Genomic DNA, 24,672 nt, shown 5'->3' on the forward strand with positions numbered 1-24,672 from the left:
ACCCAAAATGACCGGGTGGCGGCAACATCAGTGACTTCCGCAAAATCGCATTTTTTTATTTTACGTTTTTTATACTTTTTTTCTTTTCTTTTCTATTTTTTTTCTTTTTCTAATAACATTTGTGGCCTGTGAGACCAGTATATTGTATTAGTGTACACTCATTGTATTCAACCCAATAACTGCACTAATTTATCATTATATTGCTTACAAAACTTGTTTACAAGTTTATTGTAAACAAAATGATGAAAATATTAGTGTGGTTATTGTGTTGAATACAATGGTACCATATGGTACAATGGTGCCATAGGGTGCAATTGTACCATATGGTACAATGGCACCATATGATACAATGGTACCATATGGTACAATATGGCACAATGGCACATGATACAATGGTACCATATGATACAATGGTACCATATGATACAATGGTACCATATGGTACAATGGTACCATATGGTGCAATGGTACCTTATGGTACCATATGGTGTAATGGTACCATATGATGCAATGGTACCATATGGTACATCATACCATACAGTACAATGATACCATATCGTTCATTGTACCATATGGTACTGTTGTATTCAACACAATAAACACTAATATTTTAATTATTATTTTGTTTACAATAGTTGTTTACAACAAAAATATGCAAAATTGTTGTATATTAGTAATGTTCTATTATATATTTACAAGCGTACAGGAACCTGACGTGTTCCTTGAGGTGGATGACAAAGCACTTTGTCTGGGAAACTGCGGAGTCAGTAGGTAGCTTGTGTCGCCACTCACTCAGTCTTGGCTGGTGTCTCATGCCACCAACACCTATTGACCACATGGTACACGGTATCATATGTTACAGGGTGCCATATGGTACACTGTACTATATGGTATAGGGTACCATGCAGTACAGGATAACATATGGTGCAGGGTACCATATGGCACAGGGTACCATATGGTACAGGGTACCATATGGTACAGGGTACCATACAGTACAGGACACCATATGCTACAGATACAGAGATAACTATTGAAATAAGTCACCCTGACTTTTTTGGGTTATCCTAAGATTTTATACTTATGCTGCTATGTATGATAATCTACGTAACTATTTCTGCACACCTGAATAAACTTACTCAAGTGCATGTGGCATCATAAGTAAGTTTATTTAGTTATACACAAATAAAGTTACATAGAATATCATACTTAGCAGCATATGTTTGGAGAACCTAGGATAACCCAAAAAAGTCAGACAGATTTATTTCCATTAGGCTCCCTGTACCCTGTACTATATGGCATAATGTACCATATGGTACAATGTACTATATGGTACATTGTACCATATGGTACCATTGTACCATATGGCACAATGGTACCATATGGTTCAAAACCATAGAATTCGTCTTCAGCTCCACTTCCATCAGTCTTAGAACTGTAAGTTGTGAACAGGAGAGTCAGAATTCGCTCGGAGAGTGAGTGGGGAGTGAGAGCTTTCTTGCCGCCAGGCACTATGAACAAAGCTACTTTGCCGTCGTTCCCACAATGCCATGCGGGCGTCCAGATTTTTTCTATGGTGTGCACACTGACCACCCTACATCTCTCAGATGTAGGCCTACCAGCCTTCTCGTGCTAAATTTGACGCCGCTAGAATTTTGGCGTAGATCTACGGTTTGGACCCTGAACGTAAAGCCGTAGATCTACAGGACGGACCCTGAAAGGGTTAATTTGCCAAGGAAATAGTGTATATCTACAATTTTGGGCATAAGACACAAAATATCATCAACATATCTGAACCATTTAGCTCTATTAGGGAGGATTGTGTTAAGCAGCCTTGTTTCAAAAAATTCCATGTATAGGTTACTAAGAATATGTGAAGGTGAAAGAGGATTTCCCATTGCCATACCAAACTTCTGAGTGTAAAACCTATCATTAAATACAAATTTTGCATCAACAATGCAAAGTTTAATAAGTTTAATGATAGTAGGAACTGGGAATGGTAAATCATAGTTAACGAGTTCTTCAGATGATGATTAATAAATCATCAACAGGAACTTTCGTAAACAAGGAAGTAACATCAAAACTAACCATGTTAAAATCATTTAAGTCAGTCCAGGAGCTTAATTTATCAACTAAATCTATGTTGTTTTTAACATTAAAGTTAGAAATTCTGCCAACAATTACCTGGAGTTTACCTGGAGAGAGTTTCGGGGGTCAACGCCCCCGCGGCCCGGTCTGTGACCAGGCCTCCTGGTGGATCAGCGCCTGATCAACCAGGCTGTTGCTGCTGGCTGCACGCAAACCAACGTACGAGCCACAGCCCGGCTGATCAGGAACTGACTTTAGGTGCTTGTCCAGTGCCAGCTTGAAGACTGCCAGGGGTCTGTTGGTAATCCCCCTTATGTGTGCTGGGAGGCAGTTGAACAGTCTCGGGCCCCTGACACTTATTGTATGGTCTCTTAACGTGCTAGTGACACCCCTGCTTTTCATTGGGGGGATGGTGCATCGTCTGCCAAGTCTTTTGCTTTCGTAGTGAGTGATTTTCGTGTGCAAGTTCGGTACTAGTCCCTCTAGGATTTTCCAGGTGTATATAATCATGTATCTCTCCCTCCTGCGTTCCAGGGAATACAGGTTTAGAAACCTCAAGCGCTCCCAGTAATTGAGGTGTTTTATCTCCGTTATGCGCGCCGTGAAAGTTCTCTGTACATTTTCTAGGTCGGCAATTTCACCTGCCTTGAAAGGTGCTGTTAGAGTGCAGCAATATTCCAGCCTAGATAGAACAAGTGACCTGAAGAGTGTCATCATGGGCTTGGCCTCCCTAGTTTTGAAGGTTCTCATTATCCATCCTGTCATTTTTTTTTCTAGCAGATGCGATTGATACAATGTTATGGTCCTTGAAGGTGAGATCCTCCGACATAATCACTCCCAGGTCTTTGATGTTGGTGTTTCGCTCTATTTTGTGGCCAGAATTTGTTTTGTACTCTGATGAAGATTTAATTTCCTCATGTTTACCATATCTGAGTAATTGAAATTTCTCATCGTTGAACTTCATATTGTTTTCTGCAGCCCACTGAAAGATTTGGTTGATGTCCGCCTGGAGCCTTGCAGTGTCTGCAATGGAAGACACTGTCATGCAGATTCGGGTGTCATCTGCAAAGGAAGACACGGTGCTGTGGCTGACATCCTTGTCTATGTCGGATATGAGGATGAGGAACAAGACGGGAGCTAGTACTGTGCCTTGTGGAACAGAGCTTTTCACCGTAGCTGCCTCGGACTTTACTCTGTTGACGACTACTCTCTGTGTTCTGTTAGTGAGGAAATTATAGATCCATCGACCGACTTTTCCTGTTATTCCTTTAGCTCGCATTTTGTGCGCTATTACGCCATGGTCACACTTGTCGAAGGCTTTTGCAAAGTCTGTATATATATATAGGGCTCAAAATATCAACAAGCCATTTGGATAATTTATATGAAACTGACCCTATGGACCTAATAATTGGTCTGACTGGATTCCCTGGTTTGTGTGTTTTTATTAGTCCATACATGTAAGGTAAAGATGGATTAGTGGAAGTAAATTGTTTGACTAATTCATCTTTGCCTTTCAGTAGAAGTTTTATTGTTTTATTGAAATTGCTGTTAACGGTTTCTAAGGGATTTTTTCTAAGTTTAGAATATTTTTTCTAAGTTTAGGATAGGTTTCAGTATCATCTAAGAGATTATTCATTTTTTCTTGGTAATCATTTTCTTTCATAATTACTATTGCATTTATTTTGTCTGCTTTAGTAAGGCGCAAATTTTTATTGTTATTAAGTGTATCATAAGACTTAAAGAATCTTTGAGGGCAATTGGGAATGTTTGGTTTTAACATAGAGTTATATACCATTCCTTTACTAATATTAATTTCATCAGGGGATAAATCAGAAAGTTTTTCAAAGTTACAAAAGGCTTTTGCAATTTCAACATTATTAAGTTTTTTTGAAGTTGCAAAACTTAGGCCAAAACCTAGAGCAGCAGTTGTATTTTTGTCTAAAATTTCATCTGATTAGTTAATTACAAAACTGTTATTAGCATGCTTTGTCCAATCACTATTTTCAATTAAAATGTCTAATTTTCTTTGTAGTTTGTTTTTGAGTTCATTACAAATTCTTCTGAGTTTATTATAGCAATGATCCAACATACTGTGTTTCCATTCTGATGGAATGGCCTGATTAAAAGAGTATTTTTTGTTTCTCAATATTTTGAATGCTTCCTTCTCCTGTTTCTGAAGAATAATTCTCATAAAATCATCAAAAGGACGATCTCTCATGTCAAGGAGTCTATTGGGTAAAAGAGACTTGGGCAGAACTTGTTCATTTAAACAATTTTTTAAAATTGTTGAAATGTATGAAATAGGTAATGATTTGAAATACCCAAGAAATGTAATTGATAAATCTTTTAAAGTTGCTAGAAATACTTTTTACAATCCAAAAAGTGACAACCAGCCTTATTCAACTAAAAATATGTTGGTTCTCCCTTACCATGAAAACTTGGTTGATATGCCTTCTCTTCTCAAGACTTAATATTAAAGTTGTATTCAAAAATCTTGATACAGTAAAAAAACTTTTGATAAAGAATTCCCCCCAAAATGCGATAAAGTTTATTACGGTCAAACTGGTAAAAATCTCGAACTAAGATTAAAACAACATAAATATAGCATTAGAACTGGACAAGATTCCAATGCTCTATTTATTCATGTAAGAGATTTTAACCATCCAATTTATTTTCATAAAGTTGAGAGAGTAGTATCAAGCAAGTCCATGGTCGACAGGAATATAATTGAATCTTGTTTCATAAAAAGCAGTTTTGACAATAATATGAATATTTCCTTTGGTTTATATAAATTAGATCCATTTATAATTAATAGAATTTGGGAAGAATTTAATAATACACTGGACAAATAATAATTTTTAAAATTTCTTTTTTCTTGGGTAGAATAGTTTGTTGGTGGGTTGTGTGAAGGACCTGTCTAGTTGGGCCGGCGGGCCTGCTGCAATGTTCCCTTTCTTATGAGTCACACGTCAGGTGTTTAACTGTTGTGGGATCTGATAGTGAGGTGTTGGCTAGACCCCTTATATACCTTCCTTTGATGCTTTACTTTCATAGTTCCTTGATAATGTGAGTAGTCATGAAAGCGCTTGGAATTTCTCTATTCTTTCACAGTGGTTGTCTTGCATACATGTACAAGCATATATATACACACCCCTCTGGGTTTTCTGCTATTTTCTTTCTAGTTCTTGTTCTTGTTTATTTCCTCTTATCTCCATGGGGAAGTGGAACAGAATTCTTCCTCCGTAAGCCATGTGTGTTGTAAGAGGTGACTAAAATGCTGGGAGCAAGGGGCTAGTAACCCCTTCTCCTGTATAAATTACTAAATTTGAAAAGAGAAAATTTTGTTTTTCTTTTTGGGCCACCTTGCCTCAGTGGGATATGGCTGGTTTGTTGAAAGAAGAAAGAAGTATACTGTTTACTCCACAGTATACTTCATGGATGATTTAAGAGAATATGTTACAAGTGAGCAGCAAGCCAAGATGGAATTTTGAAACAAAGTGATTAGGATCAAAACACACATTTACAAAAACAATACTTTAGCTACATATACTATAAAATGCATATCAATGAAAATCATAAATATTGGGAAATGGATTACTTTACCCTGATTGGTAGAAGATTCATTAATTGGGGAAGTCATCCATGACTGCCCTAGAATGTGTTGCCCTTGATCAAAGTAGTCAACAGTGCCCATGGGATGAGCTACAGACTTCTCTGAGTGAGACTTCCATACACCTAGGAGCCAATTGCTAGTCTGCTGTAGTAAAACATTATTATCACCCTCGTAAGTGCAACTAGCATCATTGTCATTACGCAGGTAAATCAGTCCAGAACCTGAGGACAGAATTAGTTATTTTTTCAATAAAGTGTGTAAGAAACTATATTGTCAATACAATACTCAACTATATTCTGTCAAGGATATTAAGTAAAATTTCAGTTAATTTTAGTATAACAGATTATTTTTTACAATACCTTGTACATTTGTGTATGTCACAATATTTGATATTGCATTATTCAAGTGAAAAAAAAATTATCAAAATATGTAGTCAATCCTCTAGTGAGTAATGTATGGTGAGTGAGCTGTAGTGGGATGTGCTACTTACACCTTGTTGGGTAAAAAGACAGATGCAAATAATGTGACATTTTATTGTGGCAACATTTCGTTCTCAAGGAGTGAAATGTTGCTACTGTAAAATGTCACATTAGTTGTACCTGTGTCCTGTTACCTAACATTTGAAAGGTAATTCAACCATTATTACTACTTACACCTCAGGTAGCCATGACCACCACATGCTTCCCGGCACTCCTGTATACCATCTCGTGCTATCCAGCTAGATATGGGCTTTCCAGCAGATGACAATCCATGTACTTCTTGGCCATACAGAGCCTGGATATAAATAGATGAAGTTTAAGAATAATTTTTAACACACCAGCCATGTCCCACCAAGGTAGTGTGACCCCAAAAAATGAAACATATTCTCCATTACTGATTTATTAGCTGTCTTGTCACAAATGTGTAGAAAGGACATTTCAAATGATCCTTAAAATGTAATATCCTCACCCATCCTTCAGAGTGCAGAGATTGTGTTTTCCACCTCCAGGACTTGTGGAAACCAACTAAATGGTTTCCCTGAATCCCTTCATAAATATTACTTTGCTTACACCCCAACTACATTTCAACTCATAAAACTCTGATCTAAAGCACATGAAAGCCTGCTGGATGCTCAAGCCCCAATCATTCAAAACCTTTACACCATCACCTCCAACCATTCCTGGGATGATACCCTACCCCTCCTTACTTCTGCCCTAAATTTATCCACCTTCTTAGGTATCCCATTCTACTCCATCCTCTCTAAATGCTTCAACCACCTCAACAACCTCTCCTCAACTTTATGAATTATACCTGTGGTAGTCTCACTCTGTTGTCTAATTTCTACACTTCAAATTCTCTACATACTGTTCATGCTACACACTGTTCTCAAATATGACCTCTCTACTACATCCAGCCTCCTCGTTAGTGCAACATTTAAAACCCATGCTTCCCATCCATATAAAAGTGTTGGAACTACTAGACTCTGGTGCATTTCTTTTTTTTTTTAACCTCCATAGATAAGTTTCTTTCTTTCTACATATGCCTCAATATCCCACCTAACATTTTCTCCTTGTATATTCTACGGGTCACCTTCTCTTTTACAGAACCACCTACTGAAATGCTCACTCCACATATCTAAATACATTCGCTTCCTCAATACTCCCTCCTTCCAATCTGATAATGAATCTCACTGCCTAGACTTTTTTTGTTACTCTCATTTCCTTACTCTTTTCCATGCTCACTTTACTTCCTTCTTTGACATAGGCTCCCAAATTTTTCTACCAACCTTCACAACTTTTCTTCAGAATCTCCTAAAATAAGTGTGTCATCAACAAAGGGCAATTGTGACAACTTCCACCCATCTCACATTTAATAAATTTCAATCCTGCATCTCTCCCCAACACCCTAGCATTTACTTCTTGTATAACCACATCTGTAAATACGTTAAATAACCATGGTCACCCTGCCTCGGTGGGAGATGGCCGACTTGTTGAAAAAAAAAAAAAAAAACCATGGTGACATCACATATCCCTGCTTGATAATAATCTCCTCTCCTACATACACTAACTGTTGCCTCATTTTTCAGTAACCTACCACTTATTCCTTACACTTGCCACATTGCTCTCTTATCCACCCCACCATATGCCTCTTCTAAATCCATAAATGTTTCAAACAGTTTTTTATCCTTATCTAAGTACTGTTCACTTATATGCTTCAATGTAAACACTTGGTCCACACATTTCCTACACTTCCTAAATCTTCCTTGTTCCTCTTCAACCCTACTTTCTGTCTTACCCCTAATTCTTTCAACAAAAATTCTACTGTACACTTTACCTTGTATACTTAAAAGGCTTATTTCTCTATAATTTTTACTCATGCCCCTTTTCTGTTATACAATAGAACTACAAATGATTTCTGCTAATTACTTGGTACTTTTCTTTCTTTAACCCTTCCACTGTCAGTCATGTAGAACTACATCACAGAGGTCAGGATCCCTGATGTAGTTCTACATCATAAGCTCAGTCCACTTAGATAAGCTGTGAGAGCTAAATTTTGGCTTAGATATGAGAGAATGGGTCTGTGCAGTAATATGTGCACTGTATAAATAAAATTCTTCCCCACACGGTGTATGATGGGAAAACAAAACAGTGACCGTGTGTACAACTGATAATAGTAATTTTGTTGTATTTTCTAGGATGCTTTTAAGGTTTTATTGGCTTTTTTTTGGTATCATTTGATAGAATGGAAGACATATTACTGAAACAGAGATGAGTTTGATTGGTTTCAGGACTAGAAGTAGCTTGAAATTGAGTTCAAAGTAGCAGAAATATTAAATTTTTACCAATATTCCTGAGGATGGGTAAAGCCCCCCCCCCCGTCCCCAATCACACAAACCTCAGTCTGTTTTTTTTTTTTTAAACAAGTCGGCTGTCTCCCACCGAGGCAGGGTGACCCAAAAAGAAAGAAAATCCTCAAAAACAAAATACTTTCATCATTCAACACTTTCACCTCAATCACACATAATCACTGTTTTATAGGTTTTTAATAGGTCTGATTCAATTATTGGAATGCTGCAGACCATGACCAATTTTTCCTGGTTATATTTTCTTATCCAAGAAATAGAGCATATCTTCTATTTTTGTGCGAATAAGAATTCAAAATGAAAAGCAAGTGCAATATAGGAGAGGATTGGGAACATGACTAATGAATAGAGGAAATGTTGTTTCAGTGCCAGGAATGTTTAGTATGGACTTTATTTTTAAACTGGTATTTTTTTAATTTTGTGTGAAACTGACCAAATTACCAAATTCTGATCACTTTACAGGGTAGCTGAAATTTCTGAATGGGTAGTTTCTTGTGCTCAATTAACAGAATGGAAGGCATTCTAGTGAAATAGCTAGGAATATCGTTGACTGGAACAATGAAACTGGCTTAAAATAGGACTCAAAGCTGGCAAAGTCACTGGTGTTTAAATTGCGCTGAGACTTCTAACTTTGTGCTACGTGATTCAGTAAGTTTTCCATCAAATTTTGTACTCTTGAAGTCATTACCTTCAGAAAAATATTCTATACCATTTCAAAACAAAAAATAATTAAAAAAAAGTGGACATTGGGAACAATATTAATTGCTGGGGTCTGGACAATGAAAGGATTATGTAATGCTAGTAGTATTATCTTCTGATTAATACAATATTATCTGTTCAAAAGTAAAATCACTGATTACATTGAAAAGCAAAAAGAAAAAAATCAGAAATAAAATACAACACTAAGAGATCACTTACAACTCTGCCTTTGTCAGAAGCATCAACCATTTCCATACGAAACTTGACAAACAAGCTGTAGAACGTTTTGGTGAAGTTATCCAGTGCATATGTTGCTGCTATATATGGGAACAGTCTCCATTGCTGAAGGTCAAAGAAACAAAAGCATTAATAGTAAGCTCATGCCTTTTTTTGTTAAAAGATCATACAGTGATTTATATGTAACTGCTTAGTAGCTTACAAATTCCTCAAAAAGAAAACCACATTAAGTCATTCAGACAGTGACAAACCCACTGTCTAGAATAAAACTGAGAGAGAAAAGGAAGAAGAGCCTTCACAATAGTGTACAGTAGGGCCCCACTTATACGACAGGTTAGGTTCCAGGCTACCGCCGGAAAGCAGACATCACCGGAAAGTGGAACGCCATTTTTTCTCCACTTATAAATGCACATAAATGCCAGATAACAAGTTTACACTAACAAATATTAAGTTAGCAATAGAACTAGCCATTAAAAACAATAAAAAGTAAAATACACACACAGTACACCCATTACTTACCTTAAAATATTTGTAGTCTTAATGCAGGGTGAGAGGTGAGCCATATTTATTTGAAGGAAGTTAGGTGTGGGAGGTATGGCAGCCAGCCAAGTCAGCCCACCCCACCCCACCCACACATCATATACATTTAAAGTGCCCCAGAGCGATAAAATGCATATACAGTACATTCATTAATTACCTTAAAATATTTGTAGTCTTAATGTTGGGTGAGAGGTGGGTAAACGAAGTAAAATGAATAAATGAGAGAGAGAACGAGTAAATGAGAGGAGAGAGAGGCGGAAGATGTTAACGAAAGCATCTGGTTATGGTTCATACACGTTCATCTACACCTAACATCTCATATTCATGTTAATTTATTCCACTGTGGGGTGTATTTATGTTTATTACATAACACTGAAAAAATATCGTAGATGCATTAATGCAAACGTTTACACTGACGTAATATACGACATTTAATGCACCTCAGTGATTATTATTGTGTATCATTATTATTATCATTATTAATATGTCATCCTCAAGACTAATAAGACACTCTCACTGATTTTAACCCTTTGACTGTTTCAGTCATATATATACATCTTATGAGCCACCGTGTTTGACCTATATATACTCATAAATTCTAGCGGCTTCAAATCAAGCAGGAGAAAGCTGGTAGGCCCACATGTGAAAGAATGGGTCTGGGTGGTTAGTGTGCACTATATAAAAAAATCCTGCAGAATGCAGTGCATGAGAGAAAAAAAAACTCCGACTGTTTTTTAAATTCAAATGCTGACTGTGGTCTATTTTCGTATAGTACTTATGGTTGTATTCTCGTTTTCTTGGTCTCATTTGATAGAATGGAAAACATATTATAGAAATAGAGGTGATTTTGATTGGTTTTACTATGAAAAGAACCTTGAAATGGAGCTCAAAGTAGAGGAAATGTTTGATTTTTGCCAATGTTCAAAAGTAAACAAATGATGTCATTTTCCAATAAATGTTCAAGTAGCCATTCTAATATGCAGTCATGAATGGGATGACATTATTTATACAATTATTACAATATTGCAGCAGTCTGCATAACAGTAAATCTTCTATTTTTTGTTTGAATAAAAATTCAAATTAGAAAGCAAGAGTAATATCAGAGGGGCCTGGAGATGTGACTGATGAACAAAGAAAACGTTATTTTAGAGCCAGGAATGTCTGCATTGTTCATTCTGGACCCTATTTTGAAATTGGTATACTGTATTTGTTAATTTTGGTGAAATTGGCCAAATTGCAAATTTCCGACCACGTTATTGGGTAGTTGAAATCAGTAAATGGGCAGTTTCTTGTACTCAATCAATAGAAAAAATGGAGTTCTAAAGAAATAGCTATGAATTTGGTCGACTGGAACAGTGGAAATAGCCGAAGATAGGGCTTAACTCTTGGACTGTTTCAGGCCCCTCTCTGAAACTGTCATTCTATGTCGCCAAATATTCGAAAAAAAAAATTATTTTTTCTTATGAAAATGTTAGGAATATTTTTGTGAGTGTTTTAAGCCTAAAAAATTTTTTTTGCCATCAGTACTTACCGAGATATAGAGCCGCAAAGTTTGCAGAAAGTGACGTGCGTACGGCAACAGCGGCGACTGCCGCCCACCCGGTATTCTTTTATTTACTCTAATTCAAAGGTTTCTTGCATTTTTCAATATTTTTCTGTTCCAGGTAACTTATGTGGCCTGTGAGACCAATGTGAGGTGATAAGATAAGATAAGATTTCGTTCGGATTTTTAACCCCAGAGGGTTAGCCACCCAGGATAACCCAAGAAAGTCAGTGCGTCATCGAGGACTGTCTAACTTATTTCCATTGGGGTCCTTAATCTTGTCCCCCAGGATGCGACCCACACCAGTCGACTAACACCCAGGTACCTATTTGCTGCTAGGTGAACAGGACAACAGGTGTAAAGAAACATGTCGAAATGTTTCCACCCACCGGGAATCGAACCCGGGTCCTCCGTGTGTGAAGCGGGAGCTTTAGCCACCAGGCCACCGGGCATTGTTCAAATATACACTCATTGTTTACAACACAATAACAGAACAAACTTTATCACTATTAGTTTGTGTATACACTTTGTTTACACAAACAAACAATACAAAACAATGTTTATTACTATTGTTCCATAATATACGTATATACATATGTACAGTCACTAAACACGTTCCTAGAACTGCTGCAGCTTGTGGAACTCTTTGAAACATGGGTATATGCAGAGGGGCACTTCACACTCCTCACACATAAAACGAGTGTCTCTGCGTGTTTGTGGGCGTTTTGTGGTATGCATACATACATAACACCTCTTCTGAGCATTTTTCTTGGCAGTAGTAGGAGGCAGTTGTATGGGGTAGTGATCACCAGGCCTCAAACGAGATGACGTGTGTTGGTAATTTCGTGGGCGCTTGTCTATTGCAGGAGTTGCTCCTTGGTACTTTGCAATTATTTGTCTGATTACTGACAGGCAAAATTCACCATATTTAGGTGTTTTGTTGGTCTTCAACTTGTATATGTTATAAGCATTTAGCATAGAGATATCAACAAGATGGAAAAAAAGTTTTATATACCACTTATAACTCTTGCATACACAGTCTGCAAACCCAATCTGCATGTCACATTTGTCCACTAAGCGCATATTGAGGTTGTAGTCCATGACAGCTGCAGGCTTTAGAATGGGTTCATTGGTCTCTCTGTTGTCCCTGCCACTGGGTACCATTTCGTTTCGGTGAACTGATGTCAACAATGTGACATCACGTTTGTCATTCCACCGAAATGCCATGATGTCATCGGCAGCAAAGGCTTGCACCTCACCTCTGCGAGTGCCAGCGTCGAACCTTGGCATATGTTTACGATTACCACGCACTGTGCCACACACGTCTGTCAAGTTCACTTGCAAGAAATCACTGAGTAAGGGGCTTGTGTACCAATTATCAGTAAATAACATATGCCCCTTACCAAGATATGGTTCCATCATTGTTCGAACCACATCACCAGAGATACCCAATAACTTCATGGTATCTCTCAAGGTATTACTGCCAGTGTACACAATGATATCCAAAACTAGACCACTTCTGCAATCACACAGTACAAATAGCTTTATACCAAAGCATTTCCTCTTGCTTGGTATATATTGCATGAATGAGAGTCTTCCTTTGAATAAAATCAAGGACTCATCAATAACAAGCTTCCTGAAGGGATAAAAATACATGCAGCACTTTTGTTTCAGGTACATAAACACATTTCTGATCTTATATAACCTGTCGCTTCTGTCAGGCCTGGTTTTGTCTGAAAAATGTAACATACGTAACAGTATCAGGAAACGATTGACACCTATAATGTCACTAAAACCTGGAGTTGAAATCAGGCATTCTGTTGCCCAGTATGTGATGACAGTGTGCTTATACACATGTGGCATACGCATTATTGTGGCAAAAAACAGGTACATCTCTGCCACAGTTGTCTCCTTCCACTTTTACAGCCGTGATTTTGGTGAGAGAATTGTATTTGCCATGGTGTAATCACAGTATGTGGTTGTTTCCCTGACAATGATGTCCATCAGGGGTTCATCGAAGAATAACTCAAAGCAGTCCAGTTCACTGGCATTGTTCCCAAGTGGACAAGATGGCTTTATTCCACTTTGTGTTTCATCAAAGTCATGGGGACTGGGAACAAACTCGTCACCGTCCTGCCAATCCCAGATGTGGTCTGCTGGTGGGGTCTGGATATTGTACCGTGGTTGTGGTTGTGCAGGTTGTGGTTGTGCAGGTTGTGGTGGTGCAGGTTGTGGGAGTGTGGGGTAGGGTGAGGCTGGTTGCTGTGCAGAGTCAGCAGTGTGGGTAGTAGCGTGGCCCGCTGATGGTGCCACATGGGCCGTGCCACCCTCATTATCACCACCACTGCCTGCTCCATCACTCACATCATTCATACCCATCATTACAATATCGTCATCTTCACTATCAGGTCGTGGTGTAGGGCCATGGGATGTGCTCCCAGAGTTTCTCCTTTCCATTGGAACAACATATGAAACACTACCAGACCGCATGCTACGTTGTACATACTGCCGTTTCACTGGGGAATATTCACTCTCACTGTCACTAGAACTGCTTTCAATGACCTTGAAATCACTATCACTATCACTGCTAACATCTGGGTGTTGTACACAACCAAATCGTTTCCTCTTTCGTCCTAGTACAAGCGAACGTGAACGTGAACAAGCCGGCCCAGCACCAGAGGTGGAAGGTTGTGGGTCATCTGGGTTTTCATCACTAATTACGTTATCCTGGGCACTTTTTCCGGTAACACTCACTTCAAAACCCTGGAATTCACTGTCACTGACATTTTCATCGCTGTTAGAGCTATCACTTGGGAACAAAAGACCTCCAATCCGCCGAGGAGTGAGAAACTTCTTACCGAGAGGCATGGTGAAAATGGACTAACAACATGGCGTTCCCACAATGCACCGCTGGGTCCCAGATTTTTTTCATAGGGTGCACACCAACCACTGAGACCCATTCTCTCTCATGTAGGCCTACCAGGCCTTTCCCGCTTGATTTGAAGCCGCTAGAATTTGTGCGTATAAATACGTCAGAAATACGTATTTATACGTCGGAAACAGTCAAAGGGTTGAAGTGGGCAAAATCGCTAACTTCGCAAGAGCGTAATTCCATCAATTTTCCATCAAATTTCATTCTTTTGGTGTTATTACAATAGGGAAAAGATTCTCTATCATTACATAAGAAATTTTTTTTTTTTTTTTTTTCAAAAATTTTGAGACACCACAAGACACCTCAGGATTTGGGGTTGCGACAGTCAAGGGGTTCATGTGTACCTGCATGCCAGCAAAGTGTGTAAGTCTATTTAGGTACATGTAAGTTTATTTAGGTACAGGTCAACATAAGAACATAAGAAAGGAGGAACACTGCAGGAGGCCTGTTGGCCCATACTAGGCAGGTCCTTTACAATTCATCCCACTAACAAAACATTTGCCCAACCCAATTTTCAATGCTACCCAAGAAATAAGCTCTGATGTGAAAGTCCCACTCAAATCCAACCCCTCCCACTCATGTACTTATCCAACCTAAATTTGAAACTACCCAAAGTCCTAGCCTCAATAACCCAACTAGGAAGACTGTTCCACTCATCAACTACCCTATTTCCAAACCAATACTTTCCTATGTCCTTTCTAAATCTAAACTTATCTAATTTAAATCCATTACTGCAGGTTCTCTCTTGGAGAGATGTCCTCAAGACCTTATTAATATCCCCTTTATTAATACCTATCTTCCACTTATACACTTCGATCAGGTCTCCCCTCATTCTTCGTCTAACAAGTGAATGTAACTTAAGAGTCTTCAATCTTTCTTCATAAGGAAGATTTCTAATGCTATGTATTATTTTAGTCATCCTACGGTGAATGCTTTCTAACGAATTTATGTCCATTCTGTAATATGGAGACCAGAATTGAGCTGCATAATCTAGGTGAGGCCTTACTAATGATGTATAAAGCTGCAGTATGACCTCTGGACTTCTGTTGCTTACACTTCTTGATATAAATCCCAGTAATCTATTTGCCTTATTATGTACGCTTAGGCATTGCTGTCTTGGTTTAAGGTTGCTGCTCACCATAACCCCCAAGTCCTTTTCGCAATCTGTATGGCTAAGTTCTACATCATTTAACTTATAAGTACTAGGGTTATGGGCACTCCCGAGCTTCAGAACCTTGCATTTATCTACATTGAACTGCATCTGCCACTTTTCTGACCAAGAATAGAGTTTGTTTAAATCCTCCTGAAGTTCCATAACATCTACGTTTGAATCAATTATCCTACCTTACTTTGTGTCATCGGCGAATTTGCTCGTATCACTAGTAATTCCCTCATCAAGATCATTGATATATATTATAAACAACAACGGGCCCAAGACTGATCCCTGTGGAACGCCACTTGTTACAGATCCCCACTCGGATTTAACCCCATTTATGGACACTCTCTGCTTCCTGTCTGTGAGCCATGACTCGATCCACGAGAGCACTTTTCCCCCAATGCCACGAGCTGCCACTTTCTTGAACAGTCTATGGTGCGGAACTCTATCAAAAGCCTTACTAAAATCTAAGTAAATAATATCAAATTCTTTATCGTGGTCAACAGCCTCAAAAGCTTTACTGAAGAAAGTTAATAAATTAGTTAGACAAGACCGGCCTCTTGTGAATCCATGCTTCTTATAATCTCAGCTATAATTGACTCTAGTAATTTGCCTACAATTGAGGTCAGGCTTATTGGGCGGTAATTTGATGGTAACGACTTGTCCCCTGTTTTAAAAATAGGAATTACATTAGCCATCTTCCACATATCAGACACTACACCTGTTTGATGAGATAAATTAAAAATATTAGTGGTGCACAGAGTTCCATTTTGCATTCCTTAAGAACCCTTGAAAAAACCTCATCAGGACCCGGTGACTTATTTTGCTTCAGTCTGTCTATCTCCTTCACAACCATTTCACTAGTGACTGTGATGTTACATAATTTATCTTCTTCTAGCCCACTATAAAAATTAATTACTGGAATATTGTTAGTGTCTTCCTGTGTAAAAACTGAGAGAAAATAATTATTTAAAATCGAGCACATATCATTCTCTTTGTCAGTAAGTTGCCCATAGTTATTTTTAAGGGGACCTATCTTATCTCTAACTTTTGTTCTATAGACCTGAAAAAAACTTTTTGGGTTAGTTTTAGAATCCCTAGCAACTTTAATTTCCTAGTCCCTTTTAGCTTTTCTTATCCCCTTTTTAATGTCCCTCTTAATGTCAATATACTGATTCATAAGATGAGACCCTCACCTCTTTTGATACACCTATAAATTCCTTTCTTATGCCCTAGTAGATATTTGAGCCTATTATTCATCCATTTTGGGTCATTTCTATTTGATCTAATTTCTTTATATGGGATAAACGTTCTTTGAGCAGCATGTATAGTGTTCAGAAAACTGTCATATTGATAGCTCTCTTCGTTACCCCAGTCAACAGATGATAAGTGTTCTCTAAGCCCATCGTAATCTGCTAAGCGAAAATCTGGGACTGTTACTGAGTTATCGCTACTATCGTACTTCCATTCAATGCTAAATGTAATTGATTTGTGGTCGCTAGCACCCAGTTCCTCTGAAATTTCTAAATTATTAACAAGGGATTCACTGTTTGCCAGAACTAAGTCAAGCAGGTTATTTCCCCTTGTAGGTTCTGTCACAAACTGCTTCAAAAAACAATCCTGAACTACTTCTAAGAAGTCGTATGATTCTAAATTCCCAGTCAAGAAATTCAAATCAATATGACTAAAGTTAAAGACTCCTAGAATTACTACATTATCTTGCCTTGTGGCCTTAACAATTTCCTCCCATAGTAGTCTCCCTTGGTCCCTATCTAAGTTTGGGGGACGGTATATCACTCCTAAAATCGGTTTTTCATGCCCCTCTGAAAATTCTATCCAAACAGACTCTGTATGTGTTACTTCAGACTTAATACCTGTTTTTATGCAGATGTCTCTTAAACCAGCAGACTCAGGTTCAACTCTTTTTTATGGAGAGTAAAAGAAAGGTGAAGAGTGTGGTGAGAGAGTGCAAAGGGAGAGCAGATGAAAGAGTGGGAGAGGCACTGTCAAGTAATTTTGCTGAAAATAAGAAAAATTTTCGGAGTGAGATAAACAAGTTCAGAAAGCCTAGGGAATGAATGGATTTGTCATTTAAAAACAGAGTAGGGAAGTTAGTAGATAGGGAGCTGGATGCATTGGGTAGACGGCAGGAATATTTTGAGGAACTTTTAAATGTTGATGAAGAAATGGAGGCAGTAATGTCATGTACTGGTATGGGAGGTATAACATCTTTTATGAGTGAAGAAGAGCAGGATGTGAGTGTGTGGGGTAGTATGCATGAGGCAGTACGTAGAATGAAAGGGGGTAAAGCAGCTGGAACTGTTGTGATCATGACAAAAATGTTTAAAGCAGGGGGGATACTGTGATGGAGTGGTTGGTACTTTTGTTTAATAAATGTATGAAAGATGGGAAGGTACCTATGGATTGGCAGTGTGTGTGTATAGTTCCTTTATATAAAGGGAAGGGGGACAAAAGAGACTGTAAAAATACACCTGCACATGTTGCAGGAGTATGGTGTAGGAGGTAGGTTACTGAAAGCAGTGAAGAGTTTTTACGAGGATAGTGAGGCTCAAGTTAGAGTACATAGGAAAGAGGGAAATTATTTCCCAGTAAAAGTAGGCCTTAGACAAGGATGTGTGATGTCACCGTGGTTGTTTAATATATTTATAGATGGGGTTGTAAGAAAAGTAAATGCGAGGGCCTTGACAAGAGGCGTGGAGTTAAAAGATAAAGAATCACACATAAAGTGGGAGTTGTCACAGTTGCTCTTTGCTGATGACACTGTGCTTTTGAGAGATTCTGAAGAGAAGTTGCAGAGATTGGTGGATGAATTTGGTAGGGTGTGCAAAAGAAGAAAATTAAAAGTGAATACAGGAAAGAGTAAGGTTATGAGGATAACAAAAATATTAGGTGATGAAAGATTGGATATCAGATTGGAGGGAGAGAGTATGGAGGAGGTGAATGTATTCACATATTTGGGAGTGGACGTGTCAGCGGATGGGTCTATGAAGGATGAGGTGAATCACAGAATTGATGAGGGGAAAAGGGTGAGTGGTGCACTTAGGAGTCTGTGGAGACAAAGAACTTTGTCCTTAGAGGCAAAGAGGGGAATGTAGGAGAGTATAGTTTTACCAACACTCTTACATGGGTGTGGAGCATGGGTGATGAATGTTGCAGCGAGGAGAAGGCTGTAGGCAGTGGAGATGTCATGTCTGAGGGCAATGTGTGGGGTGAATATAATGCAGAGAATTCGTAGTTTGGAAGTTAGGAGGAGGTGCGGGATTACCAAAGCTGTTGTCCAGAGGGCTGAGGAAGGGTTGTTGAGGTGGTTCGGACATGTAGAGAGAATGGAGCGAAACAGAATGACTTCAAGAGTGTATCAGTCTGCAGTGGAAGAAAGGCGGGGTAGGGGTCGGCCTAGGAAAGGTTGGAGGGAGGGGGTAAAGGAGGTTTTGTGTGCGAGGGGTTTGGACTTCCAGCAGGCGTGCGTGAGCATGTTTGATAGGAGTGAATGGACACGAATATTTTTTAATACTTGACGTGCTGTTGGAGTGTGAGCAAAGTAACATTTATGAAGGGGTTCAGGGAAACAGGCAGGCCGGACTTGAGTCCTGGAGATGGGAAGTACAGTGCCTGCACTCTGAAGGAGGGGTGTTAATGTTGCAGTTTAAAAACTGTAGTGTAAAGCACCCTTCTGGCAAGACAGTGATGAGTGAATGATGGTGAAAGTTTTTCTTTTTCGGGCCACCCTGCCTTGGTGGGAATCGGCCAGTGTGATAATAATATAAATAAGTTTACTGAGTTGTAGGTAGTAGGTTGGTAGACAGCAACTGCCCAGGGAGGTACTACCATCCTGCCAAATGAGTGTAAAACGGAAACCTGTAATTGTTTTACATGATGGTAGGATTGCTGGTGTCTTTTTTCTGTCTCATAAACATGCAAGATTTCAGGTACATCTTGCTACTTCTACTTACACTTAGGTCACACTACACATACATGTACAAGCATATATATACACACCCCTCTGGGTTTTCTTCTATTTTCTTTCTAGTTCTTGTTCTTGTTTATTTCCTCTTATCTCCATGGGGAAGTGGAACAGAATTCTTCCTCTGTAAGCCATGCATGTTGCAAGAGGCGACTAAAATGCCGGGGGCAAGAGGCTAATAACCCCTTCTCTTGTATAAATTACTTAATTTAAAAAGAGAAACTTACGTTTTTCTTTTTGGGCCACCCTGCCTTGGTGGGATACGGCCGGTTTGTTAAAAAAAAAAGTTTACTGAGTATACCAGGTAAAGTGTACAGTAGGGTTATTATTGAAAGAATTAGATGTAAGACAGAGAGTAGGATTACAGATGAGAATGGAGGCTTTAGAGTGGGTAGGGGATGTGTAGATCAAGTGTTTACATTGAAGCATATATGTGAACAGTATTTAGATAAAGGTAGGGAAGTTTTCATTGCATTTATGGATTTACAAAAGGCATATCACAGAGTGGATAGGGGAGCAATGTGGCAGATGTTGCAAGTGTATGGAATAGGTAGTAAGTTACTAAATACTGTAAAGAGTTTTTATGAGGATAGTGAGGCTTAGGTTAGGATGTGTAGGAGAGGGGGAGATTACTTCCCAGTAAAAGTAGGTCTTAGACAGAGATGTGTAATGTCATCATGGTTGTTTAATATATTTCTAGATGGGGTTCTAAAAGAAGTAAATGCTAGGGTGTTGGTGTGAGGGGTGGGATTTAATTATGGGGAATCAAGTAGAAAATGGGAGTTGACACAATTACTTTTTGCTGATGTTACTGTGCTTATGAGAGATTCTAAAGAAAAGTTGCAAAGGTTAGTGGACCAGTTTGGGAGGGTGTGTAAAGGTAGAAAGTTGAAAGTGAACATAGATAATAGTAAGGTGATGAGGGTATCAAACGATTTAGATATCTGTGGAGACAAAAAAAACTTTATCTATGGAGGCAAAGAAGGGAATGTATGAAAGTATATTGGTACCAACGCTCTTATATGGGTGTGAAGCTTGGGTTGTAAATGCTGCAGTGAGGAGGTGGCTGGAGGCAGTGGAGATGCCCTGTCTAGGGTAATGTGTGGTGTAAATATTATGCAGAGAATTCGGAGTGTGGAAATTAGGAGGTGTGGAGTTACTAAAAGTATTAGTCAGAGGGCTGAAGAGGGGTTGTTGAGGTGGTTTGGTCATTTAAGAGAGAACAGATCAAAGTAAAATAACTTGGAGAGCATATAAATCTAAGGCCTGGCACTCGCTGGGCTAGGTATTTATGTTTTACTGGACCCTCCAGTCGCCTGCTTCTTGTGTACCGCTATTTGGGCACTTAGGAGAAGAGATATATGAAGGTGGTTTTCTAGAGTGTGTATATAGTGTTGTTACTAATAATTATATATTTTCCTAACTAGGAGTTTAGCCAAACCCTCCGATAACCAACCCATTGAAGTAACAAATGCTGGTTTAGCGCTTTCGGTTTTGACTGGAATAGCCCTGGGTGGCCTGTTTCGGCATGAGATTCATGTAACTTTTACCTCTGCTCTTAGATGAACCCACCTTCTGCATAACATACCAAAATAAAAAAAAATTCAAGACAAGACACCCAAAGTTCATACACTGATTAATACTACATTGTAGTAAAAATACCTACCCAAAACAATACTGCCTTACACCCAATTGTAGCATTCTCATACTGTAAACTACTTTCAACAACTCACAATGTTATATTCCCATAATATAATTTTAATATTTATTATTGAAACTATTGTAATTTGAGTACAATTAATGTCTACTATAAATAAGAACAGATGAACAACTTAGACAAACTATAACCAATTTATTTAGTATTAAGTAGTCTGTAAGCTATTACATCAATTTTATTTTATTTTATTAACACATCGGCTGATTCCCACCAAGGCAGGGTGGCTCAAAAAAGAAAAACTTACATCCTTATTCACTCCATCACTGTCCTGCCAGAGGGGTGCTTTACACTAGTTATAAAACTGCAAGATTAACACCCCTCCTTCAGAGTGCATCCAGGACTCAAGTCTGGCCTGCCAGTTTCCTTGAATCCCTTCATAAATGGTACTTCGCTCATCACACTCCAACAGCACATCAAGTATTAAAAACCATTTGTCTCCATTCACTCCTATCAAATGCACTCAGGCATGCTTCCTGGAAGTCCAAGCCCCTCGCACACAAAACCTCCTTTACCCCCTCCCTCCAACCCTTCCTAGGCCGACCCCTACCTTGCCTTCCCTCCACTACAGATTTATACACTCTCGAAGTCATTCTGTTTTGTTCCATTCTCTCTACATGTCCGAACCACCTCAACAACCCATCCTCAGCCCTCTGGATAATAGTTTTGGTAATCCCACACCTTCTCCTAATTTCCAAACTATGAATTCTCTGCATTATATTCACACCACGCATTGCCCTCAGATGTGACATCTCCACTGCCTCCAGCCTCCTCCTCGCTGCAACATTCATCACCCATGCTTCACATCCATACAAGAGTGTTGGTACAACTATACTCTCATACATTTCCTCTTTGCTTCCATGGACAAAGTTCTTTGTCTCCACAGACTCCTAAGTGCCCCAATCACCCTTTTCCCCCCGCATCAATTCTATGATTCACCTCATCCTTCATAGACCCATCTGCTGACATGTCCACTCCTAAATATCTGAATACATTCACCTCCTCCATACTCTCTCCCTCCAATCTGATATCCAATCTTTCGTCACCTAATCTTTTTATCCTCATCACCTTACTCTTTCCTACATTCACTTTTAATTTTCTTCTTTTACATACCCTACCAAATTAAGTCTACCCATAATGCCAAGGGATGATAGTGGCTCTCTTTGTACTGCAACTCATTACTGTAATTTCATATTCTCAATGTAATCTTGCAAAGAAATAAAATTTGTTTTGTTTTGTTTTTTATTTGCATGCTCTGGCAAAAAAATTAACAGTGCAAATGAACTTATCCACATAAAGACATCTTGGGACAAAGTGCCTAATCAACCATAAATGCAATTAAGGGTAATTTATGGCCTTCCGTGGTGAATAATTTCTCTGTTTTATCCTCAGTAGGGAGTCAGGTAGGAATTTATGGGTCTGGCAAAAACTGTGAGAACTGAGGGCTTTGAAGATGTGTGTGAATAAGATGCCAATGAGCTGTCAGGAGAGGATGACAAAGAACTAACTGCAGTAGAATTGCTGGAGGAGCTCAATTCTCAGGAAAGAGAGGGGGCTGATTAATGGAGAGGTGGCTCAAGATAAACAGTTAACAATTCAGGAGTTTCATTGAACAATTTCATGTTGATAGTAGAACTGCAGACTTTTTCACTGAAAAGCATCCTGGTAAGTTTACAATCATTTGGTGTAAAGCAGATTCTAGAGTAAGAAGCTATGCCTCACTATCAGCTGTATAAAATACTGCAGTGTAAAACAAACTACACACATACACATTACAGAATACTTTAGCACTCCAGTACAACCATAAACTACTGACAACACTGCATTCACATCAGCACAAGAACCACAGCCATCAACCTCAGCCCAGTGGGCTCGCATCAACCCTCTCCATGCTCCTCCAAGTCAACAAGAAAGAACTACTGGAATATAAGTTATACTACAATATTTTACATAGTACAATAGAAAAAAAAAGTTGTTTGGCAAATCTGGAGGAGTCTGAAACATAACCCTATTTTTTTTCAGTATGTTCTTTACTTCACATAAAGCTGTATCATCTACATTACATGCCAAATTTTTGGGAAGTAAACCATGTGTTATGAGAGGGCTTACTATACTATGGCATTTTTTTTTTTATTAACACACTGGCTGATTCCCACCAAGGCAGGGTGGCCCGAAAAAGAAAAACTTTCACCATCCTTCACTCCATCACTGTCTTGCCAGAAGGGTACTTTACACTACAGTTTTTAAACTGCAACATTAACACCCCTCCTTCAGAGTGCAGGCACTGTACTTCCCATCTCCAGGACTCAAGTCCGGCCTGCCGGTTTCCCTGAACCCCTTCATAAATGTTACTTTGCTCACTCTCCAACAGCACGTCAAGTATTAAAAACCATTTGTCTCCATTCACTCCTATCAAACACGCTCACGCATGCCTGCTGGAAGTCCAAGCCCCTCGCACACAAAACCTCCTTTACCCCCTCCCTCCAACCTTTCCTAGGCCGACCCCTAGGTACCTTACCCTCTTCCATATATTTATTAAATAATTGCACCAACCACTCCAAAACTATATCCCAACCTGCTTTTAACATTTCTATCTTTATCCCATCAATCCCGGCTGCCTTACCCCCTTTCATTTTACCTACTGCCTCACGAACTTCCCCCACACTCACAACTGGCTCTTCCTCACTCCCACAAGATGTTATTCCCCCTTGCCCTATACACGAAATCACAGCTTCCCTAACTTCATCAACATTCAACAATTCCTCAAAACATTCCCTCCATCTTCACAATACCTCTAACTCTCCATTTAATAACTCTCCTCTCCTACTTTTAACTGACAAATCCATTTGTTCTCTAGGCTTCCTTAACTTGTTAATCTCACTCCAAAACTTTTTCTGATTTTCAACAAAATTTGTTGATAACATCTCACCCACTCTCTCATTTGCTCTCTTTTTACATTGCTTCACCACTCTCTTAACCTCTCTCTTTTTCTCCATATACTCTTCCCTCCTTGCATCACTTCTACTTTGTAAAAACTTCTCATATGCTAACTTTTCCTCCCTTACTACTCTCTTTACATCATCATTCCACCAATCGCTCCTCTTCCCTCCCGCACCCACTTTCCTGTAACCACAAACTTCTGCTGAACACTCTAACACTACATTTTTAAACCTACCCCATACCTCTTCAATTCAAATTCAATTCAAATTCAAAGTTTATTCTCTATAAAGATTACAATGTTGAATTTACAGAATTTGGTTGTTGTGTGGTTTACATGTAGTTAAATAATGATTACAGAGTGTACCACTAGAACGCCTAGCATGGCT

At 38.9% G+C, this 24,672-nt stretch overlaps 1 protein-coding gene across 7 annotated transcripts in view; it reads right to left on the reverse strand.

The window, feature by feature from the left end:
• Positions 1 to 24,672, reverse strand: part of LOC128692519 (peroxisomal acyl-coenzyme A oxidase 3) — a 314,664-nt gene that overhangs the window by 35,611 nt on the left and 254,381 nt on the right. For all 7 annotated transcript variants that reach the window (XM_070090050.1, XM_070090048.1, XM_070090049.1 and 4 more), the window contains exons 9-11: positions 9,459 to 9,581; positions 6,352 to 6,472; positions 5,689 to 5,919 (exon numbers count right to left, since the gene is read on the reverse strand). In XM_070090050.1, coding sequence (XP_069946151.1) covers positions 5,689 to 5,919; positions 6,352 to 6,472; positions 9,459 to 9,581 — 475 coding nt within the window. The remainder of the gene's footprint in view (positions 1 to 5,688; positions 5,920 to 6,351; positions 6,473 to 9,458; positions 9,582 to 24,672) is intronic.

Source organism: Cherax quadricarinatus, chromosome 30 (genome assembly GCF_038502225.1).
Source record: "Cherax quadricarinatus isolate ZL_2023a chromosome 30, ASM3850222v1, whole genome shotgun sequence".
NCBI classification, from domain to species: domain Eukaryota; kingdom Metazoa; phylum Arthropoda; class Malacostraca; order Decapoda; family Parastacidae; genus Cherax; species Cherax quadricarinatus.